The 13,708-nt window shown below is 55.9% G+C and overlaps 2 protein-coding genes across 2 annotated transcripts in view; one reads left to right on the top strand and one right to left on the bottom strand.

Moving 5' to 3' along the window:
* Positions 1 to 3,639: 3,639 nt before the first annotated feature.
* The window catches only part of GSE1 (Gse1 coiled-coil protein), a 111,110-nt gene continuing 101,041 nt past the window's right edge, over positions 3,640 to 13,708 (bottom strand). Inside the window, exon 17 of the mRNA XM_027646954.1 lies at positions 3,640 to 3,696. Coding sequence (XP_027502755.1) covers positions 3,640 to 3,696 — 57 coding nt within the window. The remainder of the gene's footprint in view (positions 3,697 to 13,708) is intronic.
* Positions 7,220 to 11,831, top strand: GINS2 (GINS complex subunit 2). Its single transcript, XM_027646916.1, has 5 exons — positions 7,220 to 7,361; positions 8,091 to 8,205; positions 9,253 to 9,352; positions 10,421 to 10,547; positions 11,070 to 11,831. Exons 1-5 carry the CDS (start codon positions 7,272 to 7,274, stop codon positions 11,193 to 11,195), a joined length of 558 nt encoding a protein of 185 aa, XP_027502717.1. The 5' UTR covers positions 7,220 to 7,271; the 3' UTR covers positions 11,196 to 11,831.

Genomic DNA, 13,708 nt, shown 5'->3' with positions numbered 1-13,708 from the left:
TCCAGTGCTTAGAACTCAGATCTCCCTAGCTCTGATCACCCAGCAGTGATGAGGGCTCCACACCAGAGAGGTTCCAGTCTGTTCCCAGCCACCCGAAGGTGGCCAACCCCCACCTTCTGTTTCCCAGCCCTAGGGAGGACAGTAAGGGTTGTTTGAGCTGTGTTTGTGCCTATCAGGTGACACCACAGCAGCCGGAGCAGTGCTGCACCCACAGAGCAAACCACAGGTATTTTAGCAGGCTGGTGTTTATGTTTCCCTTCCCTGCTGCAGCAAACCATCACTTTCTGCCAGCCTTTGAGCAACAACTGCTGCCCCAGACCAGGCTAATTCCAGCCCTCGTGGGTTTGGGGCTGTTAGTTCTCACCCAGCAGCAGCAAACAGGTAGTTTTGGAGAGAGGAATCAAAATAGCTAAATGCAGAGGAGGGATTTCTGCTGCTTAGACTGGATTTGTGCTGCCAGTGAGGGGTCTCTGGGTCAGGTTTACCAGGCTCTGGCTCAGAACTTGGACTTTGCAGCTGAACAGGCAAAAAAAAAAAAACCACATGAACCCAGAGCTCTGGGTCGCAAACACCCCTGCCCTGACCTCTGCGCCCAGGACTGAGCCTATACCTGAGGCTGCAGCCTTCCCCCCGTTCCATCCTCCCCTCTCCTGAGCTTGGAGCTTTGCAATAACTCGGTTATTTGACGAATCGGAGGAGTCAGGTCGGGGAGGAAATCAGCCCTTTCCATAGTTGTGATTTTCATCAGACATGGCAGGACCAAACCAGCAGAAAGTGGAGAAGAACCACCCGTTTCCCCTCCCTACTCCTCTTAATGCCCATTCCAGCCTGGTTTGGTCTCGTGGTAGGGCTCTGATCTCGCCAGAGACCTCCCAAGCTCCTGGGATGAATTCTCTCCGATCCCTGGGTGAAGTTCAAAGCTTTCCCTCCCTTCCCTGCCCCTGCTGCCGCGGGGTGTTTAATGTGCGGCCGGCGTTCCCTGCTCCCGGCGCCCCGCATTTGAACCGCTGCTTTTCAGCTCTGTCTGAAAAGGAGTCGGCGCGGGGCCTCTCCTCTTAATTGCAGAGGAGGTGAACATGGAAAAGCCTCAGGCTGTTGCTAATGCAGGCGAAGGAGGCTGCTCCAGAGGCAGAGCCTTCTCCCAGGCGTCCTCCCAGCGGGGTGGTACCCGACCCGGAGCTCTCATCCTGGGCATGGTGAGAAACCCACTGCCTGGTGCTGTTCCCACTTCTAGGAGTGACAGGTCAGATGGGAAGGGGAAAAGATCCTTTATGGAAGCTGGGGAAGGAGAAGATGCTCCCAGAGGCTGATGTCTCTAGACATCAGGACTTCAGGGATAGCGATGGGTCCTGCCAGAGCTGGGTGTGGACTCTCATACCAAATTGGCACTTGCCTTTCCAGGCACTCGGTGGCCCCTCTGGCTGCTTGTCGGGATGCTCAGTGCCCGGGGGCTTTGACTGCAGGCGAGGGCACTCCTTCCTCTCTCTGTCGGCTCCGGACTGGATTGTGCAGCGGGGTGAGAGTAAAGCAGCATTTCCTCATCACCCAAGGGCTTTGCTGGGCTTGGATGGGGCTGGAGTGGGGGATGGATGGGAGGAGCCGGGACTCCGCTAACCTGATTAACCAGGTTAGAAACCAACCTTGCAAAATCCCAAAGCCGGCTCTCGCTACAACCTCTTCCCGCACTCCCGGGGCACGGCTGGTCCTGAGGGGAATCCCCTCCCAGCCTCCTGCATCCGAGAGCAGCCAGGGGAGGTGGGATGCAACGGTGGGCATTGTGCCTCTGGCTCCCAGGACCGGGTAAGTTCCATCCCCTCGGAGCACCACAGCGCCTTCGGTCCCATTCCCCCTTCCCGGTCCTCCCTGGCCCCACAGGCAGCCTGAGCATCCCCCTCCTCCTGGGCACTTCATCTCCCATTCCAGTGACGCCTGTGATGAGTGTCTGGGGGTTTTTGGAGCGTGAACTCGTCGGGATGTAAATATTCCTTGGCCTGGTGCTGGCACACAGGAGTGAAGTTGAAGCCTCAGCAGCAACCACCAGAAGTCCTGCTGGAATGCTGGCAGGGGGAATTTCTCTACCCAAACCACAAGTGTTGTTGGAGCTTGGCCACAGGGATAAGAGCCAACAGTGGTGGGGAGGGGGCTGCTGTGTCCTGTGAAGGTTTGGCCACTGGGATCTGATCTCACAGGATCAGTTTCTAGAGGATATCCCACCCCATGCTGGGAGTCTGGGTGTCCCCAGCGTGACTCTCCTCTGGCCTCGAGTGGTGTGAGCAACCAGTAGGTGCCCAAAATCACAGGACTTGACTCAAAACAGGTTTCTTGATATTTGGGAAGCCTCCAGGATAGCTGCAAAGTAGGAGGCATGGGGAGCACTCCATTCCCTGCACCCTGCCTCAGCTCATTAAAATGCAGAATTAAAATCAGCAATAGCAAGTTTCCACTTCCCCTTGTTGGCTGCTGCCGACCCCCCTCAGGGCTGCTTGGAAAGGCAAACTAAAGCCACGCTGGAGGTCAGGCAGAGGGAGCAGAGGGTTTGTTTGGCTCTCTGCAGGGCCCAGAGTTTGGAAGAGCCAAAAATGAGTCACTGACCCTCATCCCAATAAGCTTTTCCCAGCAGCTGTGGGCAGGAGGGATGCAGATTTCCCAGTAAAGGCATTTTTTCCTAGAATAACTTTCAGCATCTTAAAAAAAGTGATGTCTCGCAATGGGAATCATCCACTCAAAAACTCTTGGGACATCAGGGATGCCCAAGAGGAGCAGGATGATGTGCATTCCCTCAGTGCTTCCCAGCAGCTGCTCTGGCTCAGCCCAAGGGAGGCAGCCCCAGGAGGATTCCTCTATTTCCTGTGCATGGGCTTGGGGTTTTCTCTGCAAGAACCAAAGAAATAACGAGACCTGATTCCACCTGCTCACGACCTTCTCACCTCCAAATATTTGCACCCCAGGAGTGGAGAGGCTGGGATGGGACCTCCCTACCTGGCAACAGGCTCCCTCTCCACCCTCCCAAAAAGTTCTTACTAAACTCATAGGATGAGATTGAGTCACTGAAGTGCCGTGACATCACTCGTGGTTTCTGAGACGGAGCAGCCGCACTTCCTGTTGTGCCTGGGCTCCTATAGATACAGACACGCACGGATAGATGTGAGCTTTTAGCCAGCAATCAAGTTCCCTCTCCTTCCTCCTTCCCAGCATCTCTCCCCTCAACCTTCTCCTCTCTTTTCCAGCTCCAGCAGCAAGGACCGGCGGCGGAGCTGGAGAGCCGGATCCTGCTGAGAGGATGAAAACATGGGGCTCAAGTTATCTTGCCTGAAAGGTAAGTCTGGGGGGGGAATGTTGGGGTGTCTCCTGGTCTATGAAGGTACCTGGAGGATTGTTGTACATGGAGGAGCGTTAGGTGTGGGCGGGATTGGTGGGGTTTGGGATCTTGGTGGTATTTATGAAGTCCCACGGGTGACCTGTTGCACCTGCACCACCCTGGAGATGATTTTCCCAGCCCTATCAAAACATAAAAGTCCAATCCTGTGCTTGTCCTGCATCCTCCGCTCTGGAGAATCCATGGGTTAATAGCATCGCTCAATAAATACGTGGGTTTTCTTTTGAGGTGGGAAAGGGCCTTCAAAAGCATGGATGGGCTGCTCAGGGATGCATGGATGGGATGCCTGGGGTCAGACCACAGGCCTGGGGTCCCAGCTCCTGACCTCCAGACTGCCCCGAGCGTCCTTCGCTGCTCCACTCTCCCCAGGGATGCTCCAACCCATATTTTTCCCCCCAGCTTTAATTTTCTTAATGGATTTAGGCTGGGAATGGCGTCATGGATGTCTGCACAGGGTGAAAGTGGGAGCTTTTAATGCTCCTGGCCTGGCAGGGCGAAGGCTGGATATTGCATCTCCCATTAGCTCTGCATTCCAGTGGCCCGTATTAATCATCCTTGAGGTTCTTAGGGATGGGAGTTAATGAGCATCCCTCTCTAAGATGCAGGGTTGCCTCTTCCCTGGCTTCTCTCAAGCCTAAATTCTGTGAGATGCTGGTTGAGAAGGGTACAGAATTGGATGCATCACCCAAAAATGAGCACTGCCCCCTCCCCGCATCAGGGATGCTGGAGGAGGGGTGTGTGCTCTAGGGAATTTGGGGGTCCCATAAGCCCCCCCTCAGCCCAACGCTGGGTGACTGAAGAGGGGAAGCAGGCAGCCAAGGAATCCCCACCCTGCCTCAAATCCAGGACAGAGCTCCAAAATGTCCCCCTGTGCCTCCAGACCCCTCCAATGAGCTTGGAGTCTACAATAAAAGAAAAGACCCTCCTGCTTTTCCAGCTCCCTTATGTAAGGCAGGGCTTTATCCTTAATTAAAAAGAGATTAAAAATATCAGTGTCTGTCCCCTTCGGGCATTTTCCTGCTTGGGAAGAGCTGAAACCTCCCCGGATGCCGCCTGTGCCGCGCGGGGCTTTTCTGCTGATTAAAAAAGCAGATTAAAGTGATCTGCTCCCTGGAGGGGGGTGGGCAGGCGGCCGGGGGAAGTTCCACCTCTGTGAAACACCCCAAAATCCGAGTGGGAAGGAGGTGTGAGGTGGGGGTGCCTGTGGATTCTCAGGTGTCTCGTACGGGGCTGACACAGAGGAGGGCAGGGAGGTGGGGGATGCTGCAGCGCTGCGCCTGATCACCTCCTGCTGCCCTTGCTTTATCCCCCCAAATTCCACAGGCTTGAAGACGTGTGTGAGCAGCGGGAACGGCAGCGACCGGCCCCCGACGGCGTCCTCGGGGGAGAAGCACCTGCACGTGCCCTCCATCATCGTCACGCCGCCCACACCCACGGGGACCATCCTGTCCCGAGAGGGGCGGAGGGCGGGGGGGCCGTATCCGTGCAGCCAGTGCTGAGTGGGGACAGGGGGGACACCATCCCGGCGGGATGTGTCCCCGCTCCGCTGGGATGGAGCTGCAGCCTCCAGGATGCGACTCAGCCGGATCCAGCACCCCGGGAGCTCCGCAGGGACACACGTGGCACCCACACGGGTGGGTTTGGACAACAGTGACTGGTTTTTCTCCCTTTTCCTAACAGCACTGCGGAGGGGGTGGCAATGCGTGGATCCCCCTGCTGAATAAAACCCCTGGGGCTCTGCCCCCCCGCCCCCCCAGTTTGGCACCGGTTTGGCTGTGGGTGGTCTGTCCCCCAAAAACACCCTGTCACCACCACCCTGGAGCTGCCTTTGTGCCGACGGGTGGCCAAAAGTGGGACCCCCACCTCCCCACACAGATTGAAGAATCAAACAGCACCAGGAAAATGAACTCGGTGTCACCCGCATCCCGCCGGATCAGCCGCATCCCGGGAGGGAGCCGGGGGCGATGCTTCCCGGGGAGCGGCGGCACCCGGAGCCGGCGGGAGAGGCGGGAGTGTGAAAGCAGATGGAAATTTAATTTTTTAATGACAGCAGCAGATGGCAAAAGACACGCGAGGGGAGGCGCAGCGTGGGGGGGACGCTCACGGAGCGCCCGGCAGAGCTCAGCACGTGCCGGCGGCACCGCGGGGGCTGCGCCGGGAACGGGGGGCTGCGGGACCCTCCTCGTGCCGCCCATGTGGGGGGGGTCTGGGGGTCCCCAAGGCTTGGCTCCCAGTCCAGCCTGCGGGCACCCTCGGGGCAACGCTCATGCCAAGGATTGGGGTCGCTCCATGGGTGGTCCCGAGGCTGAGACCGAGGTAGTTTGGGAGAGGGATTTGAGAGAGGTGGATTCATCTGGGGGGTTGTTTCCATGGGGATCTGCAAGACAAGGTGCAGCCCCCCCAGATTCATCCAGAAGATGCCTGGCTGGGCTGGGTGTGGGCGGGTGGAGGAATGGAGGGATGGAGGGATGGATGGATGGATGGATGAAGAGATAGATGGATGGGTGCATAGAGGGCTGGGTGGATGGATGCACAGGTGGATGGATGGATGGATGGATGGATGGACAGATGACACGGTGCATGGACAGACAGCAAAAGGCGGATTGATTGCTGCTATAAGGAATGGATGAGTGGATAGATGGATGGAGGACTGGATGGATGGACAGATGGAGATGTGGATGAATGGATGAAGGTATGGACAGATGGAGGGGTGGAAAGGCAGATGGAGGCATGGATGGGTGAATGGATTGATGGTTGGGTGGGTGGACAAGTGGATGGATGGATGGGTGGATCGAGGCACAGATGGATAGATAGGTACATGATGGGTGGGTGGATGGATAGGTGGGTGGGTAGACTGAAGCATGGATGAGGGATGGAGGAGTGGATAGGTAACTAGATGGATGGGTGGGTGGGTGAATAGCTGGGTGGGTGGATGGATGGATTGAGACATGGATGGATGGATGGACGGATGGCTGGATGGCTGGATGGAGAAATGGGTGGATGGATAGGCTGATGAAAGAAGGGAAGGTCTATATGGATAGATGGATGGATGGATGTGTGGATAAGCCGATGAACAGAGGGAAGAGACAGGCGGGTGATGGCAGGTGCCTGAGCATGAGTGTCTGCATCAGGGACAACTGGACAGACAGACACGCAGCTGGCCACTGCCAGGCCATGCACAGGAGGGTGGCTGCTGGGTACAGCCCTGGACACCCACCCACAGCCCATGCCACCCACCACAGCCCGAGTCACCACTGCAGTCCGTGTCACCCACCACAGCCCCTGTCACCCACCACAGCCCGTGTCACCCACCACAGCCCGAGTCACCACTGCAGCCCGTGTCACCCATCACAGCCCCTGTCACCCATCACAGCCCCTGTCACCCATCACAGCCCTGTCACCCCCGCCCGGGGTTACGCGAGTCCCCCCGCCCCCCCGTTGCCGTTCCCGGCCGCCAGGGGGCGCCAGCGGCGGGCGCGCGGCGGGCGGGGGCGGGGCCACCGCGAGTCCCGCGAGCCCCGGCAACAAGTGACGAGCGCTGATTGGCCGAGAGCCCCGGGAGGGGAGCGTGATTGGTCCTCGTGCCAAGGCCCGGACCTGCCCCCGCCGGGGCCCGCCCGGAGCGCGCGGCTAGCGGGGCAGCCAATCAGAGAGTCGTGCGCCACGGCAACAGTAGGTGGAAGCCAATCAGCGTGCGCCGCGCCGCGCCAGGCCCCGCCCTCCTTGCGGAGACCGCGAAAAAGCGTAGGGAGGTGCCAACTGGGCGGGGTGGGCGGGGCCTGCGGGCCGTGCAGCCAATCGGGAGCGAGGGCGCGCACTCGGCTGGGTTCCGGGCTGATCCCGGTTCGATCCCGTTTTGATCCCGGTTCCGACCCCTCCAGGTCCCACTCGCCGAATGGAGCCGGCCGAGGTGGAGTTTCTGGCCGAGAAGGAGCTGGTGACGATCGTGCCCAACTTCAGCCTGGACCGGATTCACCTCATCGGGGTCGGCGGGGCCGCGGGGCGGGACCGGGCAGGGGGAATTTGGGGACGCGGGGCTGGGGGTCAGGAGGGGGGAACAGAGACAGGGGAAACTAAAAACAGGGTCAGGGGGGCTCATGGGCGGGGCTGGGGCTGGAGGGGAGCTTGGGGACTTGGGGACAGGGCTGGGGACTTGGAGACACAGCCTGGGAGTCAGGGAGGGGGGGCTTGGGGGACAGAGCCTGGGGAGACTGGGAACAGGAGCTTGGGGGACAAGGACTGGGGAGACTGGGAACAGGAGCTTGGGGGACAGAGCCTGGGGAGACTGGGAACAGGAGCTTGGGGGACAAGGACTGGAGGGCAGGGGCTGGGGCTGTTTGGGGAACGGCCTGGGGAGATGTGGAAGAGGTTTGGGGGGGCTTGTGGGTCATGGTTTGGAGGTCAGGGTATAGAAGGGCCTGGGGGACAGGGGGTCTTGGGGCCAGGGGAGGCCAAGGGCAAGGGCTGGGCGGTTTGGGACAGAGCCTGGGGACATTGAGTGCAAGGTCTGGGTGGGTCTTGGGGTCAGGGATGGAGGGATTAGGTGTGGGAGGTTGGGTTTAGGGGATTGGGATTGAGGGGTAGGATCTGGGGAGATTGGCAGAGAGTGGCTGAGGGGATTGGGGGTGGTCCAGGGTGTTTGGAAACAAGGGGAGAGGATGGGAGGCACGGGGAATGATCTGGATGGATTGGGGGTGGTGGTTTTGTTTTCCAGGGAGATCTGGGTCCTTTCAATCCTGGTTTGCCAGTAGAAGTGCCTGTCTGGTTGGCCATTAATCTGAAGCAGAGGCAGAAGTGTCGGCTGATTCCTCCAGAATGGATGGATGTTGGTGAGGATGGCGGCTTTGGCTTCAGCCCTTGCCTTCAGTGTGTGCAGTGGAAACATGAAATTAGAAAAACATCTATTTTTCACCTTTAGTGGGGGGCTTAATTAAAAAACACAAAGTAACTGAGAGAGAAAGATCTAATGTTCCACTCCTGGAATTCTTTATATTTACTGTGAGGGTAGTGAGGCCCTGGTACAGGCTGCCCAGAGAAGCTGTGGCTGCCCCATCCCTGGAAGTGTCCAAGGCCAGGTTGGATGGGGCTTGGAGCAACCTGGAATAGTGGAAGGTGTCTGTGCCCGTGGCAGGGAGTGGAATGAGATGAACTTTAAGGTCCCTTCCAATCCAAACCATCCTATGATTCCATTGTACAGGAGGTGTCATCTTCCCAGTTAAGATACGTATTTAACTCCTGCTTTTCTGGAGAGGAGGAAGAACAGGGGTTAGATTGAATTCCCAGCCCTGACACCTTCAGCAGTGATCACTGGTCTTTCTGAGCAGTGCCTGGATCTCTCACAAGGCTTGTTCAGAAGGAGCTTTGGGGACCTTGGATCACAGAATCATTTAGGTTGGAAAGACCTCCAAGGTTATTGAGTCCAACCTGTGACTGATCCCCACCTTGTCACCCAGCCCAGAGCACTGAGTGCCACGTCCAGTCATTCCTTGGACACCTCCAGGGATGGGGACTCCCCCACCTCCCTGGGCAGCCCCTTCCAATATTTAACGACTGTTTCAGTGAAGAAATTCCTTCTTATGTCCAACCTGAACCTTCCCTGGCACAGCTTGAGGCCATTTTCTTTTGTCCTGTCACTTGTTCACTCGGAGAAACTCTGGTTGACACTCTGTGAGAAGGGAGACCTTGGAGGCTGTGATGTCCCTGTCAGCATCCTTGTGTGCTTCCTCACAGGAGCCTTTTCCTGTCCTCATGTCATTTGAAGCTTGGATATAGAGTTGATCCTACAGAAATAACACGTGCGTTTCCAGGGATGGGTAAAAATGTGCCTGGAGCATTGAAGGCCTGGTGATGCCTGACTATCCCTACTTGTGTTTTAGGAAAACTGGAGGAAATCCGGGACCAGGAACGGAAAGAGGACACATTCACTCCTATGCCCAGTCCCTATTACATGGAACTCACCAAGCTGCTGTTGAACTAGTGAGTAGGAGCATTTTCCATCCAAGTACGTGCTCGCACGGACAATCTTTCAAGCCTTGGTTGGCAGCAGCCCCGGAGGGCGGCGGGAAGAGCGGGAGTTAACGGAGTTTTATCTCACAGCCTGCCAAGATTTCACAGCAGCAGTTTCCTCATGGTAACTTTGCATTTCAGTAACTTGGGGATTGCTTGTTCTGTGGCCTCATAATTGGGGCTGTGCCGCTTTATTGAGCAGCAGCTCAGCGTGGAGGCCTGGAGGATCCGCAACACGTTCCACGGCTGCAATCTGTTCAGCAGCCTAAACCCTCCAGGCTTCTTCCTTGGCTCTCCTTCAGGAGGAAAGCTCCTCTTTCCTCAGCCTGAGAAGCAGGAGACCGGGGATATTCCGAGCCTGAGCTCCTGCCTGCTGAGGCATTTCACTTGTAAAATGTGCTGGCTGGTATTTTGCTCAGTGCGGGCTCTGGTGACTTTAAGCCCTCGATTAAGCAGGATGGTCATTCCAGCTCTGGCTTTTCCTCTGGAGATGAGGCTCTTGGCTTGCAGCTCCCTCCCTCACGCTACAACAACCCTGACAGCTCTGTCCGTGCGAATCGATCGGATCTCTCAAGGTCCTTATGGCAGTGCTGAATGGCCTTAATGGGACGATGTGGCACATCTCACACAGCCCTTTCAGCTTAATTCTCCCTGATGGAGCCCCGGGAGCCCCGAGCCGGGGCTTTAATCGCGGCCAAGCCCTTCGATTCCCCAGCTGCCCGTGACTTTGGCCGGGTTATTGGCCCTCCGTGCACCTCACACCAGCTGGGCAATTACAGAGCAGAAGGATTCTAGCGAGAACCAGATGCTGCATAAGAGCTGAGCATTCCTGGGTAAATAAACCATCCCAGAAATCCCAGCAGCACAAGTACCAGACTGGATTTTGATGGGGAGTTGCAGGGTTTTTTTCTCCGTAGCAAACTGCTCGGCGAGTGCCTCGGAGGGGTGAGGCGCTGCCAACGTGACTTAACGCCGGTGACACAACATACACGTCCCTTGCAGCCTGTTCTGATCCTCTCTTTCCTTTCCCTTTTCTAGTGCCTCAGACAACATTCCCAAAGCCGACGAGATCCGGACGCTGGTGAAGGATACGTGGGATACGAGGATGGCCAAGCTGCGGCTGTCCGCGGACAGCTTCGTGCGGCAGCAGGAGGCTCACGCCAAGGTGTGCTGGGGATGTGCTGGGATGGCCCTGACAGAGCCAGGCTGGAAGGGCTCCAGCTGCTGTGTGGGATGGTGATGGATGGGGGATGAGCTGCTGGGAAAAGGCTGGCTGGGGCATGTTTTTCCTGGGTTGTTGGTGCGTCAGTTGGGAGCTAAAGCCCTGTGTTAAACCCTTGCTTTTCGGGCTTGTGGCAGCTCCCTGTGCCTTATGGAAACCAGAGAATCATGGAATGGATTGTATGTGAAGGGATATTAAAGATGTAGTTCCACCCCCTGCCATTGGCAGGGACTCTTTCCACTAGACCAGGTTGCTCCAAGCCCTATCCAGCCTGGCCTTGAACACTTCCAGGGATGGGGAATGCTCTTGAAATAGTGCTCTTGGTGCTCACGTGCTTCTCCTAACTGGGGTGGCAGCTGGGTTGGTCCCTTGGAATGTCATCCAAGGGGAAATGTGGGCTGTGAGCTGCTTCCCAAGTGCCTTGTCCTCTGCTGCTTCCCAAGATTCTGTTACTTCCCCTTTTAGCTGGATAACTTAACCTTGATGGAGATCAACACGACCGGAACTTTCCTTACTCAAGCCTTGGATCACATGTACAAGCTCCGGACTAACCTCCAGCCTGGCGAGAGTGCCCACTCCCAGGATTTCTGAGCAGGAACTGGAAGGGAGCAGGGCTCTGCTCCTCACCCCTGGGCCTTCATCTGGCCAGTCCCCACCTCCCTGCACAGACCTCCCGACGCCTCCCAACCCTCATCCTCCCTCGGCAGCAGCTGCACGGCCTCACAGCCGGGTGGGAATTGCTCCGATGGCACCGGAGCGTCCCTGGGAGCCGCTCTGGGGCTCGGTGCGGGAGGTGCCTTGCTGGGCTCTAATGAGGCTGGGCGGGATCTCTCCTGTGGTTGTACTTCAGCGAGGGAACTTCTGAGGGCAGCACAGGCCACACACTGCCTTGAAAGCCATAAATTTCGAGGCGGTGCTTCGCCATGGATTTTCTCAGAGCCTTGGGAAAAAAAAAAAAGGGGGAAGATGTGCCGGCAATGAGGTGTCTGCTGGGGAGATCAGCTGGGAAGCAGATCCATCTGCTCTTTGGAGGACAAAAGAAAATGGTTTTCCCTCTCCAAAGCCAGGCTATTGGGAAATATACATCTGACTGTTTGGGGTATTTTTAATATTTTGCCTTTTTAATCTGCAACTGTGTATAAAAAAATAATAAAAATAATAATAAAAAATAATTGCAGCTGGGTGAGCAGCATCAAACTAATCCCTGTGTGGTGTCACACACGGGTTAAACAATGCTTGGAAAAACCTGCAGCTCTCTCCTTTGGCTCCAGCCCTGATTCCCTGCGGCAGAGAGACAGGCAAGGGCAGGATCCAGGGCAGGATCCAGGCAGGATCCTGGCCGGAGCCAGGCTGTGCTGATGGCAGACGTAATTATTCCTCGAGCCCGAGGGTGCCAGGCTGCGAGCGCTGCCCTTCCCCGAGCATCTGGGCCAGGCTCCTGCTGCCATCTGTGCCCTGCCTGCCTCTGCTGCGTCCCCAAAGGGCTGGGACAGCAGGAATGATGGCAGGAGCTGCTGGGAATGCTTGGAGCAGGGCTGGGAATGCTCGGAGCAGGGCTGCGTTCCCATTGCCGGCGGCGGAGAAAGAATCCGTTGCCGTCATTGTGGAAGAGTTTATTTTGGTTTTTGGATGTTTTCAGAAATTACAGCAATATATTCATAAATACCTAATTACTACATTCAACAAATAATATATTACATTACAATTAATTCCAACAAGTACACTTTGAACATGTTTAGGGTTGGTTTTTCTCCTTTTTTGGGTTTTTTTTTTTTGCTTTCTTTCACAGCATCTAACCTGCCCCCAGCGGGATCTGCCTTCCTCTCCCTCCTCCCAGCCATCCCAGGCTCTGGCACAGCTGCTCCAGCAATTCTGCACGGGGTGTGTACGGACACGACCGCTCACCATGGCCCCAAGGGGAGGAGAAATGCTGAGAAATAAGTCCAAAAAACCTGATTCTGGGCTGGTGAGGACGGAAAGTCAGGACAGGAGGTGCTACAAAGCGAGGCTACATCCCAGCCAGGCTCCTCATCGCGGTGAGGGATAAATTGCCAACGATTTTCCATCCCTGGCTTCTTCCCCCCCTCCACCACAGCACACAGGAAAGGAAAAGAGTGCAGCAACGAGTATTTTGCTGTGTTAAAATTCCCTGTGAAGCCCGGAGTTGGCAGCGGTGAGGCCAGAGGCTGGCGAGGCAATTGGGGATTTAAAAAAGATTAAACTAATTTCTGTCACAAGGGCATTTTGCTTTTTAATCTTGCACAGCTTTTTATATTTGGTGAAGCCAATGGGAGAGCGGGGAGCAGAGGGGGGTTGGGGAGGGTTAATGCTTTCTTTGCAAGTGCAACAAGGGAATTTAAAGCAGGAAGCAGAGGTCACCTTTTCCTGGAGATGTGAGCCGGTCTCGTGGTGAATTAAAAACAATTTATAATAAATAATTTAAAAATAATAATAATAAAAAGGCTTCCCCGGGGGAGTTGGGGCACACGATGGGTTAGAAGGAGGCTAAAAATGGCACCAAGCCTGACCCTGTCACCCCATCCTGGTGGCACCAGGACATCCCTGCCCGCCAGCGGGCACAGCTCAAACCTGGAATGTCCCATGGTGCCACCAACAGACTCACAGAGATCCTCTTTCCCCCTGCCCCGACTGCCTTAGCACTGCTCTGATTGTCTTGGTATTTTGGGAAGAGGGACAAGGACACCCCAGTGCCACCCAGCCCCAAACCCTCCAGCCCTCTTGGCGCAATTCCTTTGGGTTTTGAATTTGGCAGGTGGAGACTGTTCAAGGCTGAGACACCACCTGGCACCGTAACACCCACAACAACCTGACTGGAGCAGAAAATGCCCCAGAAAGCAAAGAAAAAAGGTAAAAATAATAATAATAAAAAAAAGACCAACAAAACACAGGAGGGCGGAAGGGCTCAGCTTCCCAAGGGACTGGTGGTGGGACAGCACTGGAAAAGGGGATTTATTTTTCCTGGGTTTAAATTCTTTTTAAAACACTTCAATATCTTTTCTGGCCTGACCAGCAGCAGTACAAACACTAAAAGCAAGTTAATCCTTTTGCCAAAAAAAAAAAACAAAACAAAACAAAACCAGAAA

Source organism: Corapipo altera, unplaced genomic scaffold, assembly GCF_003945725.1.
Source record: "Corapipo altera isolate COAL_440 unplaced genomic scaffold, ASM394572v1 62, whole genome shotgun sequence".
In the NCBI taxonomy this organism is placed as follows: Eukaryota; Metazoa; Chordata; class Aves; order Passeriformes; family Pipridae; genus Corapipo; species Corapipo altera.
Note: the sequence above shows the minus strand (reverse complement) of the source record. Positions and strands in the feature narration are given on the sequence as shown.